Source organism: Ahaetulla prasina, chromosome 4 (assembly GCF_028640845.1).
Source record: "Ahaetulla prasina isolate Xishuangbanna chromosome 4, ASM2864084v1, whole genome shotgun sequence".
Classification (NCBI taxonomy): Eukaryota; Metazoa; Chordata; class Lepidosauria; order Squamata; family Colubridae; genus Ahaetulla; species Ahaetulla prasina.
In genome coordinates this window covers 21594937-21619992 of record NC_080542.1, presented here as the reverse complement: position 1 = coordinate 21619992, position 25056 = coordinate 21594937, and the positions used below count along the sequence as shown (strand labels likewise).

The following is a 25056-nucleotide window of genomic DNA, read 5'->3' as shown; positions in this document are numbered from 1 at the left end:
GTAAATCCAGGATGCCTTGATTTCTAAGCTTGAAGCTGACATAAGCAGATGGCCAAAATGACTAATCACTGAAGCAGAAGGATACGCCATTCCCATGTGATCCTGTGTCTGCAACACCTCCCATCGCTCACTGTGACAGGGCCACTCCACATGGGCATAGGAATCCATTGGAGTAATGAAATAGAGGACGGTAGGATATTCAGAATGTCTTGGCCTTTAGAACCTAAACAAGAGGCTGTTTCAGAAGCTGAGATGAAATTCAGGTGGGGGTGAGGGCAGAGAAACCTGAAAACAATTGAGCCAAGAAATTGAGAACCAGAACCTACAGCTAGTGTTCAACTTATAACTATAATTTGGACCAGAATTTCCTTAAGTAAGGCTGTTATGTAAATTGCACCCAATTTTATGAACTTTTTTGTCATGTGAATCACTGCATCTTGTTCACCGAATCATGCAGTTGTCAAGCGAATCTAGATTCCTCTATTGACTTTGTGTGCTGGAAGACAGCTGGGAAGGTCACAAAACAGCAATCATGTGACCCAAGATTGCTGCAACCTGGTAAATACATGCCAGTTGCCAAACACTTGAATTTCTGATCATGTGACTGTGGGGAACACCCATGACAGTTCTAAGCGTGAGAACAGGTTGCAACTCACTTTTTTCAGTACTGTTGCAATTTCGAATTGCCATTAATCAAATGGTTCTAAGTCGTCTTTCCATCTAATGATGGGACTAATATTTTTGTTAACTGGAAAAAGGCAGCTCCTCACTGTGAGCAGTGGAGAAAGCAGACAATTTTTGCTCAAGTTCTGCAGAGGGACAAGAATAAGAGGCACTTGCAATGTTTAAATAGATTTTTATTTCAAGAGGTCTGCGAGTCAGGCATCCCTGCTCCGGAGAAATTTTGATGTTTTGGCCGCAGACCGGGAGTGTCGTTCACCAGAAGAAGCTGGGTTTCACATATGAAGAGGGGGATGTGTGAGAGAAGGAAATCCACCAGAACTTCTAGGTTTTTCACGTCAAGACAAAGATTTACACCTTTCTCTTACAAGAGAAGCTGGCAAAAGGGACGGGTGAGGGGAGGAAGGGGAACAGGTAAAAAACAGCCAGCAGACATCACAGTAGCCCAGGCACAATATAGCAACAAGAGAGCAGACAGTGTAACCAAGCCTCTGGTTTTTAATAAGCATGGTTGGAAACGAAGAGAGACTCGCTGGCAGCTGCTCCTGTTTGGCCAGATGCAATGTATTTACCTTGGCAGGCAAGGCTGTTGGCCTGTAAGGAGGAAAAGTCATTGAGAAAGAAGTAGGACTTGTCCCAGGTCAAAAGTAAAAATAGCACATTGCTTCACTTTCCCTGCCCATATTGAGCTCATGGACAGCCACAGCAGAAACTGAGGTTAGTTATTGAAGTAAAGCCCTTTCTCTTGCTGAGAGGAGACAGTTGCAAGGAATCTAACTTTCCCACAGACCTCTTTTGTGGCAGAACTGCTGGCAAATACAAGACCACTCCTCCCACTTTCAATCTCTTTCCCTCCTACAAAAGGCTCTTGGTTAAGTGTGACCACCAGAATAATATAGCAATAGCACTTAGATTTATATACTGCCCCATAATGCTTTACAACACTCTCTGGGCTGTTTACAACATCAGGATTATTGGCATATTGTTTCCCAACAATTTGGGTCCTCATTTTACCGAATTTGGAAGGCTGAGTCACCCTTGAGCCCGTCAGGTATCGAACTCCAGGCTGTGAGCAGAGTTTACCTGTGATGCTGCATTCTAACCACTGCACCACCAGGATTCTTGTGATTTGCAACATCACAAATCATTCCCACTAAAGTTGTTTTTCACTTAATCTTCTTCCCTCATCTTAATTAAAAAGTATGTCTAAAACTTTGTATGCTTAACTTTTGGGGAAATCGAATAATTTTAACTCTCTCATTCATGGATTACGCTCGTACTTTTCAGCAATCAAGACAACCCCTTGCTAAACCCTGCTAGATGAAACATACCAAAGCACGCTTGACGTATTCCTCCTGAGCATTCTTCATGTTTTCTTTCTTGCCACTCCAAGCCTTGAGGGCAGAAGCTTGCAGGGCACGGCCATAAGAGAAGGTCAAGGCCCATGGCTTGTGCAGAGGGCACTTATTGATGGCATTCAAATTGATGGAAGCCTCTTCTTCACTCTGACCTCCAGACAGGAAGGTGATTCCTGTGACCACAAAGAGAATGTGAGTAAGCCAGGCAGAACCAAATATGGATTTGAGGTCTGTGAAAAATAGCTTTAAAAAAGAGGAATTGTTTTTATGGGGGAAATTCAGCATTGAGAAATTCAAGGATTCACGCATTCTATCTTCAGAAATTAAAGTGTACTCTGGCCCTTTAAGAAATGAGATGCACTCCATCCAGTTATATGGATGGAGTGCATCTTAACAAAATGGGGAAGCCCCCAAGTTTTTAAAGGGGGAATAGATTACTATAGCACTCCACTAGCAAGCGAACCACTTCCACTTTTTGCGTGGTATAAAATATCATCAATAATCTCACAGGTCAACTTTTTGGACGTGTTTGATCTGCAATTCCCAGAGTTTCAGCGCCACAGTCCCAACACAACTGAAGAACTCCAGAATGAAGAAACTAACACATTAACTATTTTCATTATTATAAAGTGCAACAGGGAAACCCAAATGCAGACAAGTAATCTTCTATAGCTGTGAATGTGTCTATATGATCCGCTTTGGGATTAGAATCAGGCAGAAAATTAAGGTGTTGGAAGTTTGATTTTTCTTACCAGGCACTGCTGGAGGGACGGTGCGGCGCAGGGCAGTCACAGTGGCAAAAGCAATTTCCTCAGCTGCGTATTTGGTGGTACAGGCATGGCCAGGTGTCACCATGTTTGGTTTCAGCAGGGTCCCCTCCAGGTAGATATGATGGTCACTTAAGGCCTTGTAAACAGCAGCCAGAACCTGTCCGTAGAGTAAATCAAGGGAAGATGTAATTTGTAAGCTTTCCGTTGTCAAAAGAATTCTCAGTCACATTAGAAGCCTCCTTTTCTGGTTACGAGGCATGCAAAAGTCTTTTCCACCCATACCCACTTTAACCCATTGATGTCAGTTGACAAGCCCCCTCCCCATCCTCACCTTCTCTGTCACATACTGGCAGCGTTTGAGATCATGGTCACCATCAGGAAGGATTTCTGGTTCCACAATAGGAACAATTCCATTCTGCAGTTCAGGGAAAGGAGAGCCGTCAATGATTAGAAAACTCCAAATTGACAATGTACAAAAAAATAAAATAAAAATAAATCCCATTTCAGAAACCAATACCCCTTTTCAAGTCACAGGCTGTGTCCAATTTTGAAATAGTATGCAGCACTACATCAACTACCAGTCACTTCTTAAGCACTTTGTAAGATGCTGGCGTTAATTCTAAATGGCTGAGGACTTCACTATCTGAAGGGCTTCCCCCTCCTCCTCCTCACAAATCTATCAGCCATTAAGAACTTCCTGCTGTTCCTTTGTGTCCCCTCTGTTGGAGAGACCGCAGCCACTTTGCTCTTGAGAAACTTGTTCACCCCCCCACCCCACCCCCATGGTATTTAGGAAATCTCTAGCTTTTTAAAACACAGTAAAAAAGGCCATAAAATCCAGCCAGTTACATCAGGGGTCCCCAACTACCGGACCTTGAGCTGTTCGGAACTGGGTCACAGAAGCGGTGAGCGACTGAGTGTGCACATTCCCAGTTGAGCGAGCAGTGGGCAGTCAACACGCTCCATTTGCCTGCAGTGGGCATATGTGCCCACCACTCGCACGGAACTTCCTCCCCCCGCTGCCTTTCCGCAAAGCCAGAACGGTTGGGGAATTCTGAGTTATATGACCGATCTGTTTTCTACCCTCACAACTTTTCACCATGAAGACTCTACTATGGTCATAAGTCGAGGACTCCCTAGCTTTTAATTACACATAGATTTTCAAAATAGCAGTTTTTAATTTTCTTAGCTCCCTTGACCTCTTGCCCAAGCAAAAGGTAGGATATAAATTCACTAGGTAAAGCTAATATAGTTATTCTCAGTGGGTTCCCTTTTTTCCCTTCTTCATATTCAAATTACAGCTAGATGGCAATTTTTGGAAAAACCTGAAATGTGGGGTTTTACAGATTATAACCCCTGCTGTAAACAACCTTCTATTTTCAGGAGAAAAAAAAACCCAAACTCTTTCCAATTTGTCCATGCAGTCTGCGTGTAAGATTGTAAGTAGTGAAGCATAATATGTTTGGGGATGTTTACTGAAGTACGCCCCAGGGAAAATTTACAATCACGTATCTAACTCCAACCATCGGCAAAATAAGGACATTGAATGTCCTTGCAAAATTGCCCAGAGCCATTTCTGTTGACAGAAGATCACAAAACAGCAATTTCAACACCACCCTCTTGAGATATACTTGGCAGCTAAAGATGACATTAATTTAAGGAGTTCTGCTTCACAGAGCTGTATCGAGCTAACTGAAACCCAGCCTGTCTAACAACCCAGCCCGCTAAGAATTTTTAAAGAGAGATCAAACTTGGGCTCTGTTCCATGAATTGCATTTGCTCCATTATGACGCTTTCCCCTCCATTAAATATCAGTGGGTGCATCGATCATTGTTGAAGCAAAAATGTGGCCGCTATCCAACGACGGCCATGATTCCTCTCCTAATGTCGCTGTGCGCCCACCTGCTGGCAGATGCTGGCATAACGAGCAAGCACATTGGCATTCTCAATGATGGCCAGGTGGGAAGGGGTGGTAGGAGTGATCTTCAAGACACAGCGCCACTTGGCAAAGTCAGCACCATCCTTCTTGTACTGGGCACAGCGTTCAGACAAGCCATCCAGACCTACAAAGTTAGAGATTATAAAAATGAACTTCTTTGAATGCCTCAACTTGAACCTTCAATTGCTACATGAATCCAGGTTTAGTCCATTATGTCAGCTATCTTTTATAATCTGCTCGCACGTATTTACTCACCCTGGGTGGTGGTCTCTCCATTAGTTCCTGCAAGAGGCACAACACCTTTGTCAACCTGCACAGAGGGAGGAAAGGAAGAATATCTGTCAAACTGATGACCGATTGCTCCATTCTCATCAACACACCCTTAATTTCCAAGAGTAATTAAGGCAGAAATATAAAAATTCTCTTTTCACCCCTATGGGTTGTCTGCTGTGTTTTCTTCAGTCTTGGGTCCTCTACCAGAGCCCTGGGAGTTTGAAGGTTCTTCTCAGAAACTTAGCTGTTCCTAGCACTTCACTCTTCTGGATGGAGAACTTACGTTGTTCGTGGGATCTGTTGGAGCCATTCTCCCAGTTTAGGAGTCACTACTAGAATTACTTTGGCCTTTACTTTTCACAGCTTCTCTAGTTCATCCTACAGTCCAACTTCTTACATATGTAATCCTCAACTTATGACCTGTGACCATTCAGATTTACAACAAACCTACCTTAGAGCTTACAACCTGAATTTGAAGTTCTGACAGTACTTCCCCCTATGGTTACATGACCAAAATTAAGGTGCTTAGCAACATTTGGCCACGTTTATGGCTATATTTACAGCTGTTTGTAGTGTCCTGCAGTCGTGTGACCCATTTTACTTCTGATTTTCAGTAAAACCATGCCAATAGAGGACCATTGGTTCGCTTAACAAGAGCAACGTTTGCTTAGCTTTCAGAAAGTATATAAGCCTTTGGAATTCTAATCTATCAAATTAATCAAATGTAGAAATAGGAAACAATAGCTGATCCAAATGAAAAGATTATAAAAGCATCACTCTGAATATCTATTACAGTTGTCAATCTCCTGTTTCAATAGCAAAACTCCGCAGCCACCCTTTCTCTCCTCCCTTATTGGTTCCCCATTAAACACATTAAAAAGATTCCAGTGTTTAGTCTGTGTATCCAAACAACTTCCTGTCCATCATTAAACTGGGAAAAAGGGGAATTATGTTCAGTATCATAAAAGATCGCAGAAGACTTGGCGTATTCTGCCTTCCTACATAGAATCCTTCTTTAGAGGCAATATGTTATGAGAGACTATCTAAACCCATTTTCTTCAATCCAGTGGCCTCATATATCTTGAATCATGACTCCAATCAGCTCCATCCAAAGAGTTCAATGGTGATAATGAATATTAGCATCCTTCATTTTTCTTATGCGATTTAGTAACAGAAAATTAGGTCTGGGTCAAATCAAACGTTCTGTTCCTCGCATTATGTTCCAGATTTGTTCAAACCATTCCATCCCAATTTTAGGTTTTGCAAACCCTTAATTAAAACCCAAAAGATGCTTACCTTGATGCCAACCAGGGCACCTTTGTCCTTAATGACCTTTGTGAAGACACGCCCATCATCAGCTTTTTGGTACATGGTCTCATGGAAGAGGATGACACCACCAATGCAAGGGTTGACACGGTCATCTGCGGTGAAGAGCAGTTGCCTATAGAAGCGGCGGTTTTCTTCTGTGTTTTCAGTGCCAATGGACTGCAAGCGTTTGGCAATACTGCCTAAGAGGTAAAAGACAAAAAAGCAGACATTCATGTCAAATGCTCCATTTCAGACCTGCAGGTCTTTCAAAGTCCTGCTCCCTCCCCCGTTTTTCCCCACTGCCTCCCCAACCGCAGTCCAGCGCCTCTCAATTGTACCCCTTTGGCTCTTACCAGTAGACTCATCAGCTGCTAGGATGCCTTTGCCAGTTGCCACAATGCGGAGAGCATTTTCTGACAGCTCCTTCTTCTGCTCTGGAGTCAAGGCTGGGTATTGGTGAGGCATCTTGAATGACTATACTAGAGAAAGGCAGGAAGTGTTAATGGCTCGGCAACAAGATCCTGTAGCTAAAGGATGATCAGGGGAGGGGGGGACCCAGGTGCTCTTCTGAATTCCTAAAAGCACAGCAGTAGCAGCAATTTTAAGCCCCATACATTTGCAGGGTAGGGGGGGGAATACAAAGTTTTTCTGTGTTTTATCAATTCCTGCACTATGCACATGCTCAGGGGAGCTTAATCTCATCCTTCCCAATTCTGACACCTTAATAGGTAGGCTGGAATGCAAGCTTTTCATTGTTAGCCAGCAGAAGCCCAGCATCACAACTGTAGTGGGATATATCTGAAGGGTTTCCTAATTAGGGAAAGGACACCTAGAATATGTTTATTCATTCTGAGTCATGATTTCGATTCCAAACTACTGTAATGGTTTACATGACTGGCCATTTATGATCAGGTCTCCTTGTTCCTCCACACTGCAACACAGCCATACATCTATCCCTGATGGACTGCCAAATGTTTCTAACAGAGAACATGTTACCATAGAGATTAGAAGAGGATTTCCATTCAGGTTAAAAGGAGCGTTCCCCAACTGAAAACAAGAACATTTTCTCCTGTAAAGGGAAAAATTAACCCAGCCAAGGTCATTTCAAGGACAAAGAAATATTTTATTCCCATTTTCAGCTTTCCTAACCCCAGTATTCTGGTACAGCCTGTAATCTTTCATCTAGTCTCATTTTTTGGTCTGCAAATTACTATAGATTTTTTTTAAAGAAAAAGGAAAAAAAACCCAAAAGCATAAACATAGAAGACGGGTTTGCGGTTAGGGCGCAAAATCTGATCTTTTTAAGATCGGGAATTATACTAGAAGGAAGAAGGGGAAGAAAAGGCAAAACCCCTCATCCCACAATTTTCCGGCGCAACAGTTACATATTAAACTTCGCCACGTGACTTCATCTCCTGCGTCCCCAGTGGTTTCTCTTCCCTCCCTTCAGCAAGTATTACCTGTGCAAAACAAGATTCTTGCATTTTTTAAAAAAAATGAATCAGGGAGAGAAATTAGAATTGTTCCCCAATCTTGTGGTAGTGCACATTGTTTCCCTTCTCTCCCCACCCCCAACCTTCCAAATCAAGATGGCTCACCGCTCTCCTCCTTCGGAAAAGTACTAACGCGTGCGCGCGGAGAAACAGCAGCAGCCGCTTGATAGATGGCTAAGGCGCCCGAAACCCGAGTGAGGAACTCGAATCGAACGCAGAGAGCCCCAACCTTCCAAAATCGAACGTCACGTAACTTAGGCGGAAAAGGGTGAGAAGTTGACTCATTAGGGTGGTGCGGGGAGGAGGAGGGAAGAGACTTAAAGAGCCCGAGTTCTTTCTCCGAATCACGACGAAGTATTTTGTAAAAAAACACACAAGGAAACGAAGCGTAACGTGGGCGGATGGCTCTGTTGAGTCGCGCACGGAAAAAGGGCAGGGTATAGAATTCGCATGGCTTGGTCGTGATTGTGCAAAAAAAAAAAAAAAGGCTACTGCTGCATAATCTAAGCAGTAAAATTACACAATCAATAAGATGTGGTTTTCTAATGGCAAGGGAAACCTGGCTTGGAATCTCCAAACACATTATCCGGCGGTGAAAAACCCTCTCTTCGATTACCCTGCTGTAGTGGTATGAAAGGGCAGTTAAAGAGCATGAAAGAATTTTAAACCTCAACCGCTGAAGTTACATCAAATTGGTGTCTCTGTAGGGTTGTTTTTTCCCCCCCTTTCTCCTTAACATCCTCTCCAACTTCAATTTCAGTACTGACCTTTCAAGGGGAAACCCGATCACTCTTCCTTCAGCTCTTCTGTCCTTTCCTGAAGGACACAGTACTATTTCTGGATCTTGCCCTACCCCATCCTGGCCCATGAGTGCTGGATCTCAGCTACCAAAAAGAATGCCCTGGGCATATATGGACTGAAAGATAGCAAAATGCCCTGGAAGTGATAAGAGGGAAGAAAAGAGGCCCTCAATTAATAGACCTGGGTGGAAAAATCCCAGAACATTGGGTGCCTGCCACATCTGCCCAAACACTTCAGTTGGGGTCAGCTCAATTTTAAAGCACCAGATGTTCCAAAGAGCCCCTATGTGGGGGAACTTCCTGACACAAAATATAGCAAAGGCGGTGTAGATTCCCTTGGCTAGGGAAGATGGATGGGAAACAAGGCTGTCCCCCACTCCCCTCCAGTTCTTCTGTTCCTTAACCTTCTTCTGGTATGGGTGACCCCACAATGTTGGATTAAGCAAGCCTTTGACCCAGTCCTGCCTGCATGGATGTTTTTATCTTCAGGAGGATCAACATTATAGATAGGGGCAAGGTCAGATGGAGGGATTCTGAATAGTAGAAAAATTTTGGGCTGGGGAATTCTGGGAATCGAAATCCACCTGTTTTAAAGTTGCCAAGTTTGAGAAACACTGCTTTAATGCAATGAGCAAGTGGCTCATCAGCTTGAGACCATAAAGATAGGGTTTTTAAAAAAAATAAGATAAGCTTAAGTGGCATGTTCTGTGCCAATCTAGCAGTGTTAATTCCAAGAACCTAGGACTGGCAAGTGAAGGAGTAGAGATACAACAATTAGTCCCAGGCTGTGTTCATACAAAACAATGAACTGGCTTCCTGGGTTGCACCAACACAGCTTCTGATAGTTAATTGTGGTATGAAGACAATATATTTGTAAATTCTACAAAACGTGATTATAATTACATGACCACAGCCCATGACTGATACAATCAAACCTTTATCATCTATTGAGATTTAAATAATATTTTTAAAAGGAATGCATCTCAGTTTGAACAGTACCTTAAGCTGAATTAGTTTCTTCACAAAACCTATGTTAATTGTTTGAAGAAATACAGCGAGTGGCAAAACACTTTCTGCTTACTCAAAAACAAAAAAATGGATTATATGAAATTAAAGCACGCATTTTAGGAGCCAGGGGTGTTGGGGAGGGAGATCTTGGTTGTAACTAAAGAAGTCTGAAGTGCAATCCATTTCTGAATGGCATGAACACAGTCACACTCATGACTTTAATGCATCTTCCCAATTTGCTTACTGGATATTCAAGGTGAAACATTCAGTAGAAAGGCCTACTAATTATCTGCGTAAGGATCATACATAAATGTAAATATCCCTTGAAGTTTTCAGGCAGAATACCGACATCAAGGAACAACGGTTGAGTAGTCTTGCAACAGTGCTGCCTATTCTTCTGGAGTGAGCTCAGTTGTTAAAGGAAACAACAGATGGAAGATAAGAGAATGCAAAGAGGCATTTGCCAAGGTGGAAAACAGCACTCCTAGTGAGTTATCTAATGCCCCAGTGCCTAGGCCAATGTTTCTCAACCTTAGCAACTTTCAGATTGACAGTTGAAGACGTATCTGAAAGTTGCTAAGGTTGAGAAATATTTGCCTCAGAGGTGAGAGAGGCACCGCTGTTTGATTTATGACAGGAGACAGGTGGCTCGGCCCCTTTGCTCTCAGTGTAACAGCATCTCACCAGTTGCCTGAATTTCTTAAGCCCTACCTAAAACTTTTTTTAATGATAGCCTAGCTCAGGGGTCTGCAAACTTGGCTCTTTTAAGACTTGTGGACTTCAACTTTGAAGTCCACAAGTCTTAAAAGAGCCAAGTTTGCAGACCCCTGGGCTAGCCTAAACCAGGCTGAATCCAAAATGGGCTTCTTTTGGGATGATTACGGTAACTGTGGAGTCACAGTCTCTGTGCAGGCTCTCACGTAGCAAGCAGTGGAGAACCCCCTTCTTTCACCCCTGCCACTTATGGTCCTTTCTGTAGCCCTGTCAAAACTAAAGGATAATTTTTGAAGAACAGATGCAGCTCTTGGAGACAGCTGCTCCAGGAATGCTTCCATATTTTTGCCCTACAATGGCATCTCCATCTTTAAATCTGAAAGATAGATAATTATATTGCATGCAATTTTTTTTATCCATTTTGGGGGGTTTCTATAGATCAGATATGTAATAGATGCGAGACAAAGAGGTCAGCAATTAGACCCAAACCACAATGCTGTAATATTTTCTGATCAGTTGCAGGATTTATGAAACCTAGTAACTTGATTCAATGTTCCCAGACCAATGTTCCCAGATCAATGTTCCCAAAATTCCTCTCATAGCTTGGCTTAAGCAAGAGTGTGAACAGCTGAGCTTCAATAAAAGGAAGTGGGAGGGGGGCTCCCAGAGCGAGCGCAGTGTGGGAGGAAAACAGATAAACTTTCAATGCATTCATCTTCAGCTTCAAGAGAGGTTCTCTGGAGATTGGCAAGAACATCGAATTCTTGACATAAAAGCAGTTTTATAATTTAAATGAAATGGACTCTGGCACCAAAAACATGTAACACAGTAAGTTGCTGTAAAATTGTCTTGCAACAAACTAAAGCACAGCTGTTCTACTCCAAATTTGTGACAGGGACTCAAGGATACCTGAAGAAAGGTGCTACCTGTGCAGCTTCTTATAAAAAACTATTCCTGATTTTCATACCTCAGTAAAGCCAATAAAAGCAACATAGATAATTTATAAGAATCTACTGCAGTCTTTTTAACATAACTGGCTAGGAAGCCATCCATAAGGGTCTACCAGGCTAATGGTGTAGTAAGCCAAAAATATAGACAGTCTTCTTCATGTTTTCATGAATCATTTGTACAAGTGATATATAAAAAATATAGCCTAGAAGATTAATTGATTTTAATGCAGGATAGAAAGCTATTGGCACATTTAAAAATATGCATTGCATTTAAAGGTTGGATTGAGGCTTGGACATACTTAGAGTGTGAAATCAATTATCCTTATCTATTTCAATGATGTGTGTTCACCCCTATAGAGATTTTTTTGCAAATGAGTTATGGATGCTGTAAGGAGCAATATAAATTATTCTACATGGAAACTATCCTATCATCCAGGAAAACAAGGATGGAAGATGTTTAGGAACAAGGAAAAAAAGAGAAAGTGCAAAATAGCAGCATGGGTATAAATGTGTTGACTTAGGTTGCAGGTGACATACATTTACAGACAAAAAGATTAGATACCTCACAAGAATGCAGAGAAAATATTGAGACACAAACATGGTCTGCAGAACAGGAAATTGTGTTAGCAGTATTTCCTCAAACCAGCAGCTTGTACTTTTTGCAAGTCATAACCAGTCAAAAGGAAGAAACAATTGTCTTAGATAATGTTAGCTAATGCACAGTCTGAGACAATAAACTTTTTGGCCCAAAACGAGCAGAGAAACCCAATTCTAAACAGAACTGGAACTTAAATCTTCTGAAATAGACAGCCCAGCACAGGACAGCTTGCGCTGTGCGCGCACACACCCGCACACCCACAGAGTACTTTATCTAAAATCCCTAAAGGGAAGGAGAGATGAATGGCCTGGAGGATTGAAACAAAGCTTTTGGCTGCCAAAAAAAAATAACAGAAAATTAAAAAAAAAAACCTCTCCATTTTAGGGCCCTGTTAAAAAAACAAGATAATCAAAATAAGAGATGGATAGTTTTGAGGCTGGGAATAACTTACTTGCACAGTGGATCTGCACCTTACCTATTCAATTTTTCCAGCACAGCCATTGCGACCTATCCCCTCCCCAGGACCCCACTGCAACCTAACCCACCCACCCAGGCTCATTGCTATGGAAAAAAATGCCGACTTCTCTCTTGCCAGCCTCTGCTCTCGCCAACCTTGCTCCACTCTAAAACTATACAGTAATGAGAAATCACCTTCCCTCCCCCCACCATCCTATACCGTGGATACAGCGGGGGCTCTGGCGAGACACGGCAGCTCCGGAGGGTGCTTGCTGACTGGCAAGAGGCAAAGACCGGAGGAGGGCTATAAAAAGAGGGAGCAGTCACTGGGCGGGGCTGGGCTAACCTTCTCCCCAACTCCTGACCTTTTGCTGGCCAGGCTAAATATAGGCCTGGGGACCTGAGCAGGTGAAACACGAGGCTCTTGACATTCCCTGCAGAGCAAGGAACAGCAAGAGGGTCATGGGGCGAGGGGGGAGAAAGGGCCAAGGGCCAACCTCCCACCACCACCAAGGGGGCATCGCCCAATTGCAACACACTTTCTGTTCTTCAGACCCGTTCCTACTTGGAGCCCTCTAAGCCCCCCATGCAGAGACACTTGGTTAGCGGATCCTCCTGTTCCAAGTTTTCTGGTTCCCCTCCCTGCCACTGGCAAAAAATTCAACCATGAAGACACCACTCTCTCTTACCAAATCACCTTCTCTGGGTATCTTGCTTCTGTTTCTTGCTAGATTTCAATCTTCTGCTCCTGGGATGCCAAGATTGTCAATGCCACCTACTGTCCTCTGGGTGGAAGAGCATTTTTAAATCACCAGAGAGTTAAATGTGTCAAGGCTGCCAACTGCAACACAACAAAAAGGGCAGAGGCAAAGAATTAGAAAACCAATTTTTCCCTCTGTAGGTCTTAAGGAATGCAAAAGCAAAAATTTGAAGACAAATCTTCCACTGGCGGACAGGAAACAGATCGGAGGTTGAGTTTTTGATTTAAGGACTGGGAATAAGGGTTTGCTTATGTATTAAATTTGTTTGCCACTGATCTCGCCCAGTGGTGGGTTTCAAATTTTTTTTACTACCGGTTCTGTGGGCGTGGCTTGGTGGGCGTGGCAGGGGAAGGATACTGTAAAATCTCCATTCACACCCCACTCCTGGGGAAGGTTACTGCAAAATCCTCATTTCTTCCCGATCATCTGGGACTTGGGAGGAGAGAATAGATGGGGGCAGGGCCAGTCAGAATTTTTACTACCGGTTCCCTGAACTACTCAAAATTTCGGCTACCGGTTCTCCAGAACTGGTCAGAACCTGCTGAAACCCACCTCTGATCTCACCACAAGGCAATTCTGGGCAGCTTACAACATTAAGGGTTGCCAGAAGTTTAGACACTTCTCTTGTCCCTTCCATAAATTAAATCTTCTCCAGAGACATATTAAGCAACACTGCATGACCTGGTCTTATTTTCGGACATTGCTACTCCTTTCTCATCTCTGAATGTATCCATTTCTCCTCTCATCCCCCAAGTTTGCACCACAGTCTCTTGGGGAACAGCTCCAGAAAACTGACAAGTTTGCACAGTCTTGTGTAGTTCTGATAAAGCTATTGTGTGTGTAGTAGAAGTCATATATTAATTTTGTCAGTTTGCTGCTTGCACTAAGTGAACGATTTGTTTTCATCACAGGGCACTATGAATCCAGCACTTATAATTCATCAGGCAAGTGTGATAGATAGAATCTGACTGGTATGGCTACCCAACAAACTTTTAACAGAAGTCCTTGACTTAAAATCATAATTGGGACCAGAATGTCCCTTGCTAAATGAGGTGGTTGTGAGTTATGCCCAATTTTACCACCTTTTTTACCACTGTTATAAGCAAATCACTGCAGTTGTTAAGTGAATCATGGGATCGTTAAGGAACTCCCCCATTGACTTTGGGGGGAGCTGGCTAGGAAAATTGCAAATGGTGATCACAAGACTGACTGCAGGATACTGCAACAGCCATAAATACATGCTGGTTTCCAAACACCAGAATTTTTATCATGTGACAATGGAGATGGGACAATCCTGTGAGTAAGTCACTTTTTTCAGTGCCATTATAAGTTACAACAGTCACTAAATGAATCACTGTTAAGTAGAGGATTATCTGTATTAAAACAAACCATGCCTCAGCTATTAATAAGAACTGGAAATCACACATATTGTTCCCCACCCAATAATTAAGACAGAAGGAAATGCTGCACTAGAGTTGTTATAAATCAGATGGTTTTTAGCAAACATTTCATTAGCATGAGGTGGACAGAAATTCATTCTGCAATGTTTGCCCGAAGGGAAAAAAGTGCTCTCATTTTACATTACATAAGCGTATTTCTGGGTGAGGCAAGTGTAAACATGAGCAAGATGTTTCCTTGTGGCTTGTCAATTTAGCCACAGGAAGGTTGCAGGGACTTACAAATGATAATCTATAGTTTTCAGTTTATTGATCTGTTGCATGAATAGATCATATCCTATAGAAGCTGTTGTGACAATCTAGTCATGTTTTAAATTCTCATAGGTATTTTTTTACACAATTCACCAAAGCAGACTCAACTTAAATGGGGGACTTATACATCACACTAATCTCAAAGCAAACAAATCACAGTATAGGTTAGTGCTATGTGCAAGTCATTGTAATTGGTAAATCATTGTGCATGTTTTAACATTGTATATTAACCCAAATGGCTTGTTTAAGAAATCATAGTTGAACAATTGGATAATATGAGTGAACCCAACCTTTGAAAACACTAACCCTGCACTGAAATTTGTCTTAAGAATACTGTTCTTCTAATAACAGGCCAAAATATCTTTGACAAGTTTGTGCATCCAACATACAAAGCTAGCTTTTATTTATTTGGTGCAAAAATTTAACATAGCCACATGTCTGGATAACTTTATAAAATTCTGGGATCTACAGTCAAAATCTTAAGTAGAAAGACTTCAGATACATATATTAAGGACAGAGCTAAGAGTGATCATCAAATGTTTAAAGAGTTATCCTGAAGGTAATTAGGAGATCAGATTCACTCCTCCACTTGTTCCAGAGAATTAGATTGTGGGCCAAGAATATAAATTAAAATACAAATGTTGGCTTAATATAGGAGTAATAGCAACATAAGAATGCGTGTTTAAAAAACTTTGGGGAGCCTGAGGCTTTTGCCCAAAATGCTATGCTTCAGTGAATCTAATATAGGTAAAGGTAAAGGTTCCCCTCACACACACGTGCTAGTCATTGCCGACTCTAGGGGGCGGTGCTCATCTCAGTTTCAAAGCCAAAGAGCCAGCGCTGTCCGAAGACATCTCCGTGGTCATGTGGCTGGCATGACTTAACACCAAAGGCGCATGGAACGCTGTTACCTTCCCACCAAAGGTGGTCCCTATTTTTTCTACTTGCATTTTTACGTGCTTTCAAAACTGCTAGGTTGGCAGAAGCTGGGACAAGTAACGGGAGCTCACCCCATTACATGGCAGCACTAGGGATTTGAACAGCCAAACTGCCGACCTTTCAATCGACAAGCTCAACGTCCTAGCCCCTGAGCCACCACATCCCTGAATCTAATATACAGTATATCTATTAGAAGTGGGTAACTTGTGGTATCAGAATTACACACATCCTAGGAGCTTTTTTATGACTCTTAAGAGTTTTCTATCGTGAGCCAAAAAATACAGGCGTATTAAGTGTACATCTGCAATGAGTCCTTGGACCTCTTTTAAGTAATCTTAAGGCTATCTCAGCCACAGAAAATGCCTGCCATCTGCTTACATGTTTAGATACCTAGAGGAATTCAGAAAAAAAAATCCTGCCTGCCTATCACATTAAATTGCTCCCATTCTCGAACACATGTATATATGTGTGTTAACTGTCTCTGGTTTGTGTCAAAATAATCATCGATCTATAACAATGCACCAGATCAGTTTAGTTTCTAAATATTAATTCCACGTGAGGCAGCCGTCTCCAGCCATTTACACTAGAGGGATCACTGCAGTCATTTTGAGAATTGTGATCCAGATTGGGAAGGTTTCTTCTAAGATAGGGGTCTCCAACCTTGGCAACTTTAAGCCTGGAGGACTTCAACTCCCAGAATTCGGGGAGTTGAAGTCCTCCAGGGTTAAAGTTGCCAAGGTTGGAGACCCCTATTCTAGGACACTGGATTTTGAATCTACTACATCATGTAAAGTCAGAAAATGAATCAATATGGGGAAGCTGAGATTATATGTGGGGGGGAAGCTAAGCAGAGGTCACAAGTACCAATACATTTGCTTATAATTTAGTAAGGAAAAATACTGCACCAATGAGCCAGAGGAGCTGTTCCTACGCATGGAAAGGGAAGCTTGATGGAACAACAGGTGGAGAGCAAGAGGTCCCAAACCACACCTGTGGTGCATACTGCTGCAATCTTCAGTCTATCTGCAGCAATAGGCTGTGATCCAGTTCCCCATGGCAACCTGCAAGGCCTAGGTTGTGATGCTAGTTACCATGGCAGCACTGTTACTTTTTCCCCAGATCCATCCTCCAGCCCACCCCACCCCCATCCCCAAGAAGTCCATAGCAGCTAAGAAATAATCAGCAGGAAACTTTAATTAACAAGGCAGTTTTGGAACAGACAAACAAGTTGAGCAGGGGTCTTATAAGAAGTGGCACAGTTCTGTTTATCTGATCAAAGCCAAGCATATGGCCACCTCTCCAAGCAAGCAAGGCCCAAGGGAGGCAAAGGGTTCCTCATGAAAGCTCAGAGCTTCTTGTTTCATAGGTCATAGGATGAAAATGAAGCAACTTCAAGGGCATATAATTGAAAATCACAATGCCAAAGCAGTAAAGTTCTTGGGAGGCAAAAAGGAACAAGCCCAGAAAAATCAAAAGTATATCAAATAAAACTACAATAGCATTTAAGAATAATGTTATCAAGGAGCAGCTTTCCTAAGTCGAGGAGGTAAAGATGGTCACAGCACCCATATCCAAGGAACTGAACTGGATCATCACAAGAGTCTACTGAGGAGGCCATAATTTAATGTTCACATCAAAATGTTCAAGAAGTTCAAAGGGAATTAAGAATTCAGAGCATTGTGATCCTATCAGGGTCAGCAACAGTTCAGGTGTTCCACTGAGTGTTCAGCTGGTTTCCTCAGAGTCTAGGACTTTGACGTGGGTGAAAGGGAAGTGTCCACGGCGCCCGTTCAGCTCTCCCTCCCATTGGCCGTTGACATTCATCTTGGTGACTGCAATGAGATCACCCACCTGTGGAATATCACAAGACACAAAGCCAAGATCAAAACACTGACCACCATTCTGCAGTTTCCCATTATCTCAACCTTTCCTAACTTCTGTGCTAGAATTATAACTCCTGTAATACATGGCCAAACAACTTCCACAACTGTTGGGCATCAAGCTGATGACCTCTTTACCCCCAACAACTGAGAGATAAGGCTTTTTCCTTTCCTTTAGTGGTCATCTCAAACGAGGAATAGATTCCAGGCCAATACATTTCCAATCTTCCAAAATACTGGCATGAAGGAACTGGATTGCTAGGAATGCCAGAATCCAAGCGCGTTCAGTTTATTATGGCTTTTAAACTCCCCCACTACCCACCCACCCCCGCCTGCACATCCCTCAGTCCTAGGAAATAGTTTGATAATTGCAATGGGCTTCTTAAGAGCATGGATGAAAGTCTGTAGCCTGGATTCTTTCACCAACAAAACTGTTTTACTCAACATTTTGCTGAATAATCCTATCAGCATAAGTTGCATTCTCCCCCCGACATTATAACTTTTAAAAGTAAAGGGGAGGTAGACCAAAATTCCATGCTTCCTGGCAATAAAAGAAGCATTGCTCAAGATTCATCATTAATGTATATCAGAGGTCTTCAAACTTGGCAGCTTTAAGACTTGTGGACTTCAGCTATGCTGGCTGGAGAATTCTAGGAGTTGAATCCACAAATCTTAAAGCTGCCAAGTTTGAAGATCTCTGATCTATATCATCACCATTATGAGTCATAAATCCCCATTCGCATACATAATAACCAGATCACCCCACCACCCTCCATGATCAAGATCATCCTGACCCTTTTTAAAGATATTTATTTTTATTGTTTTGGTGACTTGCCTCAAAAGCCAATGCTGTCTTGTCACTGGCACCAGGCACCCTTCGTTGGACTGCTCTGGCTATTACGGGAGTGTGTCGGGGGGTGCCATGGCTGCTGGGATGAGCATATGGACAAGGCTGGACATATGGCACAGGTATCATACCCACGCGCCCATCGGCACGTTGAGCTGTCCACCATTGCTCTTCTGGCTTGGCCAAAACTCGCAAAGGTTCCCCTTTGGTGAAGGGAAGGTCTTCCTGGTCACGGCCAACAAAGTCATAGAGGGCACGGACCCACTCGCCAGCAGGAGGTGGCTGGACAGAGGAAGGGGCTACAACGCGTCCCAAGGGGGCTACCAGGGTGGTGGTGTCCAGGTAATGCAGGCGGTAAAAGTCTAAAAGAGCTGGAAAACCGTCAAACTCATGCTCCCCAATCCGTAGACGCCCAGGGAGGCTGTTTATGATGTAGTGTGAAACCTGAAAGAGACAGAATGGCAAAGAAACACAATAAGCCTGCTATCCCAAACCTTCCATCAAATTCATATGACAGAACAATCTATCTTGACCAACTAGGATGCATCCCTCTATGCAAACTTTAAATCCCAAAATGCTCCAGTGCCAAGTATTCCGGATACTAAAGTTCAAACGTCTAAAAATCACTCTTCTAAATGTATCAGGAACTCCCTGCTAACTTTCCAGAAGAGTCCCTCTATTTTTTTCCCCCCACTAGATTTTAGGATTATACAAAAAAAAAAAAATTCACCTTGGAGTTTTCACTGACAGAGAGGACGTAGTCACCAGGGCACGTAGTACTGTCCCGTACCAGAAAGGTCCCATGGCGATGCCCTTGGAGACACGCGGCTGCTTCCTGACGACTCAGAGCTCCCAAATACCATTCGTGAGCATCCCCAAAAGCAGACATGGCTTGGGGGAACATTGAAGGTGGAAAAAACCACCACTCACTTCGTTGAATGTTATTCCTTAAAAAATCTGGTAAGTTTTGCTCTAGTATTTAACAACACTTTACGAAATAAAGTTACCCTGTTGAATGTTTGCATTGGAGTATTGCTTCTTTCAGTAGTTTAGTAGGACCTTTAAATAATCAGATGTGTACATCTGCAAGGGACCAGGATTTCTTATATAGTTCCACCCCAAAATCTTTCAGCCTAAGGTCTACTATTCAAACTTTGTATCTCCTGAGAGTATCCAAATCTAGTTTCCTACACACTTCCGCACCACAGCAATATTTTCCCAGAACAAGAAAAGTAATATCTCAGGAATGCAAATAAAGTTTCTGCAATAAAATTGTATCATTAATGGGAAGCGATTTCTTAAGTCTTTCCTAAATTTCCCAGTTTGAATATAATGGAACCGGAGGAGTACACTTTCAACAACAAATCGTTTTAACAATAATAAATCGCTTTATGCTTACAATCAATCTAAGAATTAACCAGCTACTCAAAGGTAGCTTCCATCGAAAAACATCAACATACAATACAATCAGATGAGTAATGTATTTACATAGGAATCAATATAGCATCTTTTAATATCCAGATAAAATTAAGAGAATAGACTGAATAAACTACAAAATCTCCACTCCATTTAAATTAACATGAAGCATCATGAGACATCAGCAAGCAAATATATATATATATATATATAACAGGCTGTTCTCATTTTAAAGTCAAATTTGAAAAGTCCTAATTTTTCACAGACAAAGCTGGCATGGTTCACAGGCATCTAAGCGGAAGAGGATTATCTTCCCCCGAACCACAAACCCATCTCAAGGAAGAATATCTATGCCCACGTAGCCTTTAACCCACAAAAGCTTTGAAGTGGATCCGCCACAGATCGACTCCGTCCTCTGCCCTGCATCCTTCTATTACTAGGTCGTCCTCTGGAGAAAACCACCGCACCCCAGTTAACAGCTGCTGCTTCTCAGCTAATTAAAACTATTTCCCCAAGGCCTCTTGGCACATCAGAAATTGACCCGCCTTCTCTTCCCCCCCCCCAAAAGCCCCACTGCAGCAGAGGAAAAAGAAGCCGTCGCCCCCTCCCTAAATGGGGAGCATCCCACATGATGCCATCTAGCTCTGCTTCCGAAGCCTGCCGCGCTACCCCTCCACCCGCAGCTCCGCCAGGCAAAGAGACCCCGAACCCCCCATTTTATCTCCACCCGCCCGGCAATTCGCCTACCGCGGCATCGCAGCCCCGTAACTCCCTGATGCAAGCCAGCGCTTCTTTCACCCAGGGCATCCTCCGAATCAGCGGAGCGCCCTGCCGAGCCTCCCCCGCCGGGACTCCACAATAAAGCCTCGGCTGCACATGTCTCCCCGCTTTCCCTGCACTCCTGCCCGGGGACGCAGCAGGGCTTGCCCGCGGCACCCCCGTTCAACAGCCCGCGCCTATCCCGGATACCCCCCACGGCCTGGCGCCCATCGTCCCCCTGGCCCTGCCCTCGGAAAGCTGGGAGTCCTGGCGGGCAGCCGACCCGCCCCTGACCGAAACCGCTGCCCGCAATCCGGATTGCAGCTGCCGAAGGGCTGATGGGAAAGTGACGCACCCACCCTCCCTCCCCCTCCCCTGTTTAAGCGGGGGTGGGGCAGCCATCTTGAGCGTTGGCAAAAGGGGTCTAGGGGAAGGGGCTGCCACCATCTTCACTGTGGGAATGGGCTGTCACGCCATGGTGGAGGCTGCGGTCGAGCTGGGGTGGGGGATTTGTAGCTGCAAAGATGGACGAATAGGGATTGATCGATCGATTGATTGATTGACTGGCTGACTGACATATTTATTTATTTATTTATTTGGCATAAGCTGGAGAGTACATGGAGCATTAAAAGTATATAAAAATATGGAAATATGTAGTCAATTTTGTAAGTTATGAGGAATTCAAGAAGTTACATGGAAGTTAATTGTGTTTGGAAAACAGCATCAGAGACATAGGTGGCAATTAGACGGTGAACCAATTGAACAGGTTAATAACTTTTGTATATTTAGGCATAACCTTTTCCAAGACTGGACCTTGGGCTTGCCTTCATCAACAGAGTACACTCAGAGCAAACGCCCATTTGAATTTACTGCAGTGTTCCAATATCTCAGGGGTTGCCACAAATAAGAGGGAGTCAAACTATTCTCCAAAGCACCTGAAGGCAGGACAAGAAGCAATGGGTGGAAACTAATTAAAAGCAACTTAGTACTAAGGGAAAAAATTCCTTGACAGTTAGAACAATTAATGAGTGGAACAACTTGCCTGCAGAAGTTGTGAACGCTCCAACACTGGAAATTTTTAAGAAAATGTTGGATAGCCATTTGTCTGAAATGGTGTAGGGTTTCCTGCCTGGGCAGGGGGTTGGACTAGAAGACCTCCAAGGTCCCTTCCAACTCTGTTGTTGTTGTTATTGTTATATTTTGGGTGTAGATCCAAGAACATCTGCTGCAGCAGTTAGAGCTGAACTAGGAATTTATACGATTCATGCACTATCCAAAATTAGAGCATATAACTAACTACTGGTGCAAAGTCAATGAAATGAAGCCTGATGGACTCCCCAAGCTTTGTCTACTGGAGGAAATAAAATTATGATCACAAATCTCCTGGATCACCAAACTAACAAATTTTGTAAGAAGCAGTGGCCTAACAGGAGAACAATTCAAAAAAGAGCTGTCCAAGGTGGGTAACTTGAAATGGCTGAGCAAATACAAACATACATCATAGGCCTATAGGCTTATCAAAGCTATCATTTTAAACAGTATTTTAATCTAATTTCATTTTAAATGGTATTTTATTCTAATTTCATTTTAAATCATATTTCATCCGATTCCATTTTAAATTGTTTTTATCAGATTTTAGTAATAATTTGTGTCTGGAACCCTGCACTTTGATATGGCCCAAGGGCTAAGCTCTGCTAAAAAAAGAAGTTACATATCAGTTACGTATAATTAAGGGTACAATTATTAAGAGATGTTTCCAGTAAGCAGGAGCACAATTCTGAACTCAGGCCTTGAGCATTGTACTAGACTAGATTATTGGAAATTTTCACAGATAAATGAAAATAGGTGGGTTTTTTTTAACCCGTAAATATTAATGTATCAGTCCAACCAGCCATGGGTTTGCTGATCAAAAGCCAGTATTTAAGATTAATTACTGCCCAATCCTATCTGCAAGATGGGTCAGAAAACTAAAAATAGTGACTATGACCACGCATAGCCTTGATCTCTTTTAGTGCCAAATATTTTAAAGAGAAAGGTTGCAATCACATTGTGACCACTATCTTGACTTTTTTGACTTCTCCTTATGGCTAACTCATAGGGAAAGATATAAAGAAGATATTTTTGATACTTCCAGTGCTCCTTGGTATTGGTACTTATTCAGAGGACCAAGAATGCCAGTAAAAACTATAAACAAATGCCAGTGACGGGTCTTATAATTCATTTTCAGATGGCTAATTTTATGTTAAGCTAATATCCTAAGAAAGGCCAGGCCAGGCCTAGTCATGGTTTGAAAGAGGCAACTCCAGGATGTAGCCTAGACCAAATGAGAATTCAGAAACTGAGAATTCTGCAAACTAATTGTGTTGCCAAGAAAATAAGTGGTTGTGACTAGGCTGTCATCAGAAATAGAGCTTGATTTATCAGTAAGTTTATTTTGTGAATTAAAAAAAAGTTATGTTGCTGAACACATAAAGTGAAAGGCTGGAGGTTTCAAGTTTGTCTCCCAGATGCTCACTATTCAAAAGCTGGAACTAAGGATCTAAGTAATCCAGGGAAGCTAGCAGGGAATTTTTCCAAAGAATAGGTAACAAAAGCTTCTTCTCTCCTCTCCCCCTCCTCCCCCCTCCCTCTCCCTCTTCTTTCCTCAGATTTGTTTTCTCTATAGCAGGTCAGTGATTGTAATTTTTAGCGGAGTTTTAATTTTTTCTGCCTATTTTTCCAGACTGGAAATTCTCTTCAGATGCTGTTTGTGATCTTCACATTTCTGTGTTTTTATCTTTACCTTTGATGTTTACTTCAAATTAGAAAAAAAAACTTTTTAAACATTTTGTTGTGTGTGTAAACCTTGTTAAATCTATGTACACCTTGTGATATTGATCTGGCTCCCAAAGGAGGAAAGGGGGGGGGCAGACTGATTTCCCTAGTCTCACATTTCACTCTACAAAATTGATGCTGTATAATTTATGACATTTTTATCAGCCTTATTTTCTCACTAATTTAACCAGGCAGGTTTCCAGGCTCTGGGACCCTTATCTATCATATATGTTAGGGTTAAAGGTAGGACCTCTGATAACAGCATCCTGTAGCAGCATTAATTACAAAAGCTGCACTAAGTCAAGATGGCAGGGCCAGAGTATATAGAACCAATTGGCTTCTATGGTAGGAATGGAGAATTAAGACCTCTAATCATCACCCTACAGGCTCAACCCTAAATCTTATCTCTCTCTCATATACACTATCAATGACTCCCCATCTCATGAAATACGACTCTGGGCAGCTAACAGTAATAAGAAACACAATAAAACAATACAATGAACAAGAAAAACCAGATGCCTAATCCAACAACTTGTATTTATCCAGCTATTCCAAGTGCCCGAGGAAAAGCCAACAACTAAGAACTTTCCAGGAGTTTAAGGCTGGTTGTGGTATGTCCAGATCTTAAAGAGAAGGATGTTGCGTAATTACAATTCTCATCCACTTTCAGAATTTTCAACAAACTTTAACGATTTCTGTTTGGTATCACTCAATTTTTGTCTTCATATTTTTTGTATTTATGTATTTAATAAATAGTGAAGCAAAACCATGGCTTACCTGTGGAATGAACATAACTATATCAATTTGTTTTAATTGCATATCTTTGTCACCATAATAAAATGTCATGAATAAGTGGGCTTTAATCTTGTTATAAAGTCATCTGACTAAGTGCAAATGTTTAGACTTAATTATGTCAGTCTGGGAAGTATAGTATAGCAGCAATCTTTTAAGTCAGTTAAGACCAAAGGCCCTCACACCTTAATCCTCAATCATTACATATTTACATTGGTTTTGTCCATTGCCCTTCAAATTGTTTTGCCCTCATTTGCATCTTTACTCAAATAAGCACAGGATTTCCCTTAGTTCAATATGTGTGTGTACATAAATACATGTGAAAAGATGGCGTTTTGCTTGTTTATATTTCTGTAATGATCTGAAAAAGGAAACATGTGAGTTTGTGTGTGTGCACATATAAATAGTAACTCATTTGATGCTGTATACTGATATTTTGAATCAAGAATCGAAGCTTTGGAGAGCAACATTTGACCTCTTGAAAGAATTCTGGCTATGCTACAAAGACAGCAATCAAGATAGCAGTTGCCTTAATTTGTTTACCTACGTGAGGAACAGCATTATGCAGCTACAGACATGTGAGCTGGCCTATCTGGATCCTTGCACAAACAGATTAATGACCCTAGGCAACTTGGCATAATAGCACAAAGCTTCACTGGTGCAGACGTTTTTGCTTCTGGCCCCAACAGCAAAAAATTGGCCTACGTGCTTTCTAAATGAGGGACCTCAGTATCTTTCACTGTAAGATAAAAAACAGCAAGACAACTTTTAATTGCTGGTGTGATACAAAG

At 42.3% G+C, this 25056-nt stretch overlaps 2 protein-coding genes across 6 annotated transcripts; both read right to left on the bottom strand.

Annotated features, from left to right (window-relative positions):
- Positions 1-840: 840 nt before the first annotated feature.
- ALDOA (aldolase, fructose-bisphosphate A) lies at positions 841-12718 on the bottom strand. 5 transcript variants are annotated; one of them, XM_058181896.1, is made up of 9 exons: positions 12569-12718; positions 6683-6808; positions 6318-6529; positions 5004-5058; positions 4712-4872; positions 3141-3224; positions 2792-2966; positions 2013-2212; positions 841-1275 (listed from the first exon to the last, which is right to left on the bottom strand). In XM_058181896.1, exons 2-9 carry the CDS (start codon positions 6792-6794, stop codon positions 1180-1182), a joined length of 1095 nt encoding a protein of 364 aa, XP_058037879.1. In that variant the 5' UTR covers positions 6795-6808; positions 12569-12718; the 3' UTR covers positions 841-1179. The 5 variants fall into 5 exon arrangements, with proteins under 5 accessions (XP_058037879.1, XP_058037883.1, XP_058037881.1 ...); XM_058181900.1 differs by having other exon boundaries at positions 6683-6803; positions 12569-12691; XM_058181898.1 differs by lacking the exon at positions 12569-12718 and adding an exon at positions 12544-12561.
- Positions 12719-16931: 4213 nt separating this feature from the next.
- On the bottom strand, positions 16932-20989 carry LOC131198563 (crk-like protein). The gene is made up of 3 exons (XM_058183350.1): positions 19215-20989; positions 18473-18928; positions 16932-17608 (listed from the first exon to the last, which is right to left on the bottom strand). Exons 1-3 carry the CDS (start codon positions 19386-19388, stop codon positions 17483-17485), a joined length of 756 nt encoding a protein of 251 aa, XP_058039333.1. The 5' UTR covers positions 19389-20989; the 3' UTR covers positions 16932-17482.
- Between the last annotated feature and the right edge of the window lie 4067 nt (positions 20990-25056).

Bases quoted from the DNA above. Each gene is read 5' to 3' on its own strand.
- ALDOA (XM_058181896.1), bottom strand. From the start codon at position 6,794: ATGCCTCACCAATACCCAGCCTTGACTCCAGAGCAGAAGAAGGAGCTG. The intron at 6,530-6,682 runs GTAAGAGCCAAA...TTTACCTCTTAG, and splicing joins AGCAGCTGATGAGTCTACTG to GCAGTATTGCCAAACGCTTG. The intron at 1,276-2,012 runs GTATGTTTCATC...TCCTCCTTACAG, and splicing joins AATACGTCAAGCGTGCTTTG to GCCAACAGCCTTGCCTGCCA.
- LOC131198563 (XM_058183350.1), bottom strand. From the start codon at position 19,388: ATGTTCCCCCAAGCCATGTCTGCTTTTGGGGATGCTCACGAATGGTAT. The intron at 18,929-19,214 runs GTGAATTTTTTT...TGTCTCTTTCAG, and splicing joins CTGTCAGTGAAAACTCCAAG to GTTTCACACTACATCATAAA. The intron at 17,609-18,472 runs GCAAGTCACCAA...GATATTCCACAG, and splicing joins AGACAGCATTGGCTTTTGAG to GTGGGTGATCTCATTGCAGT.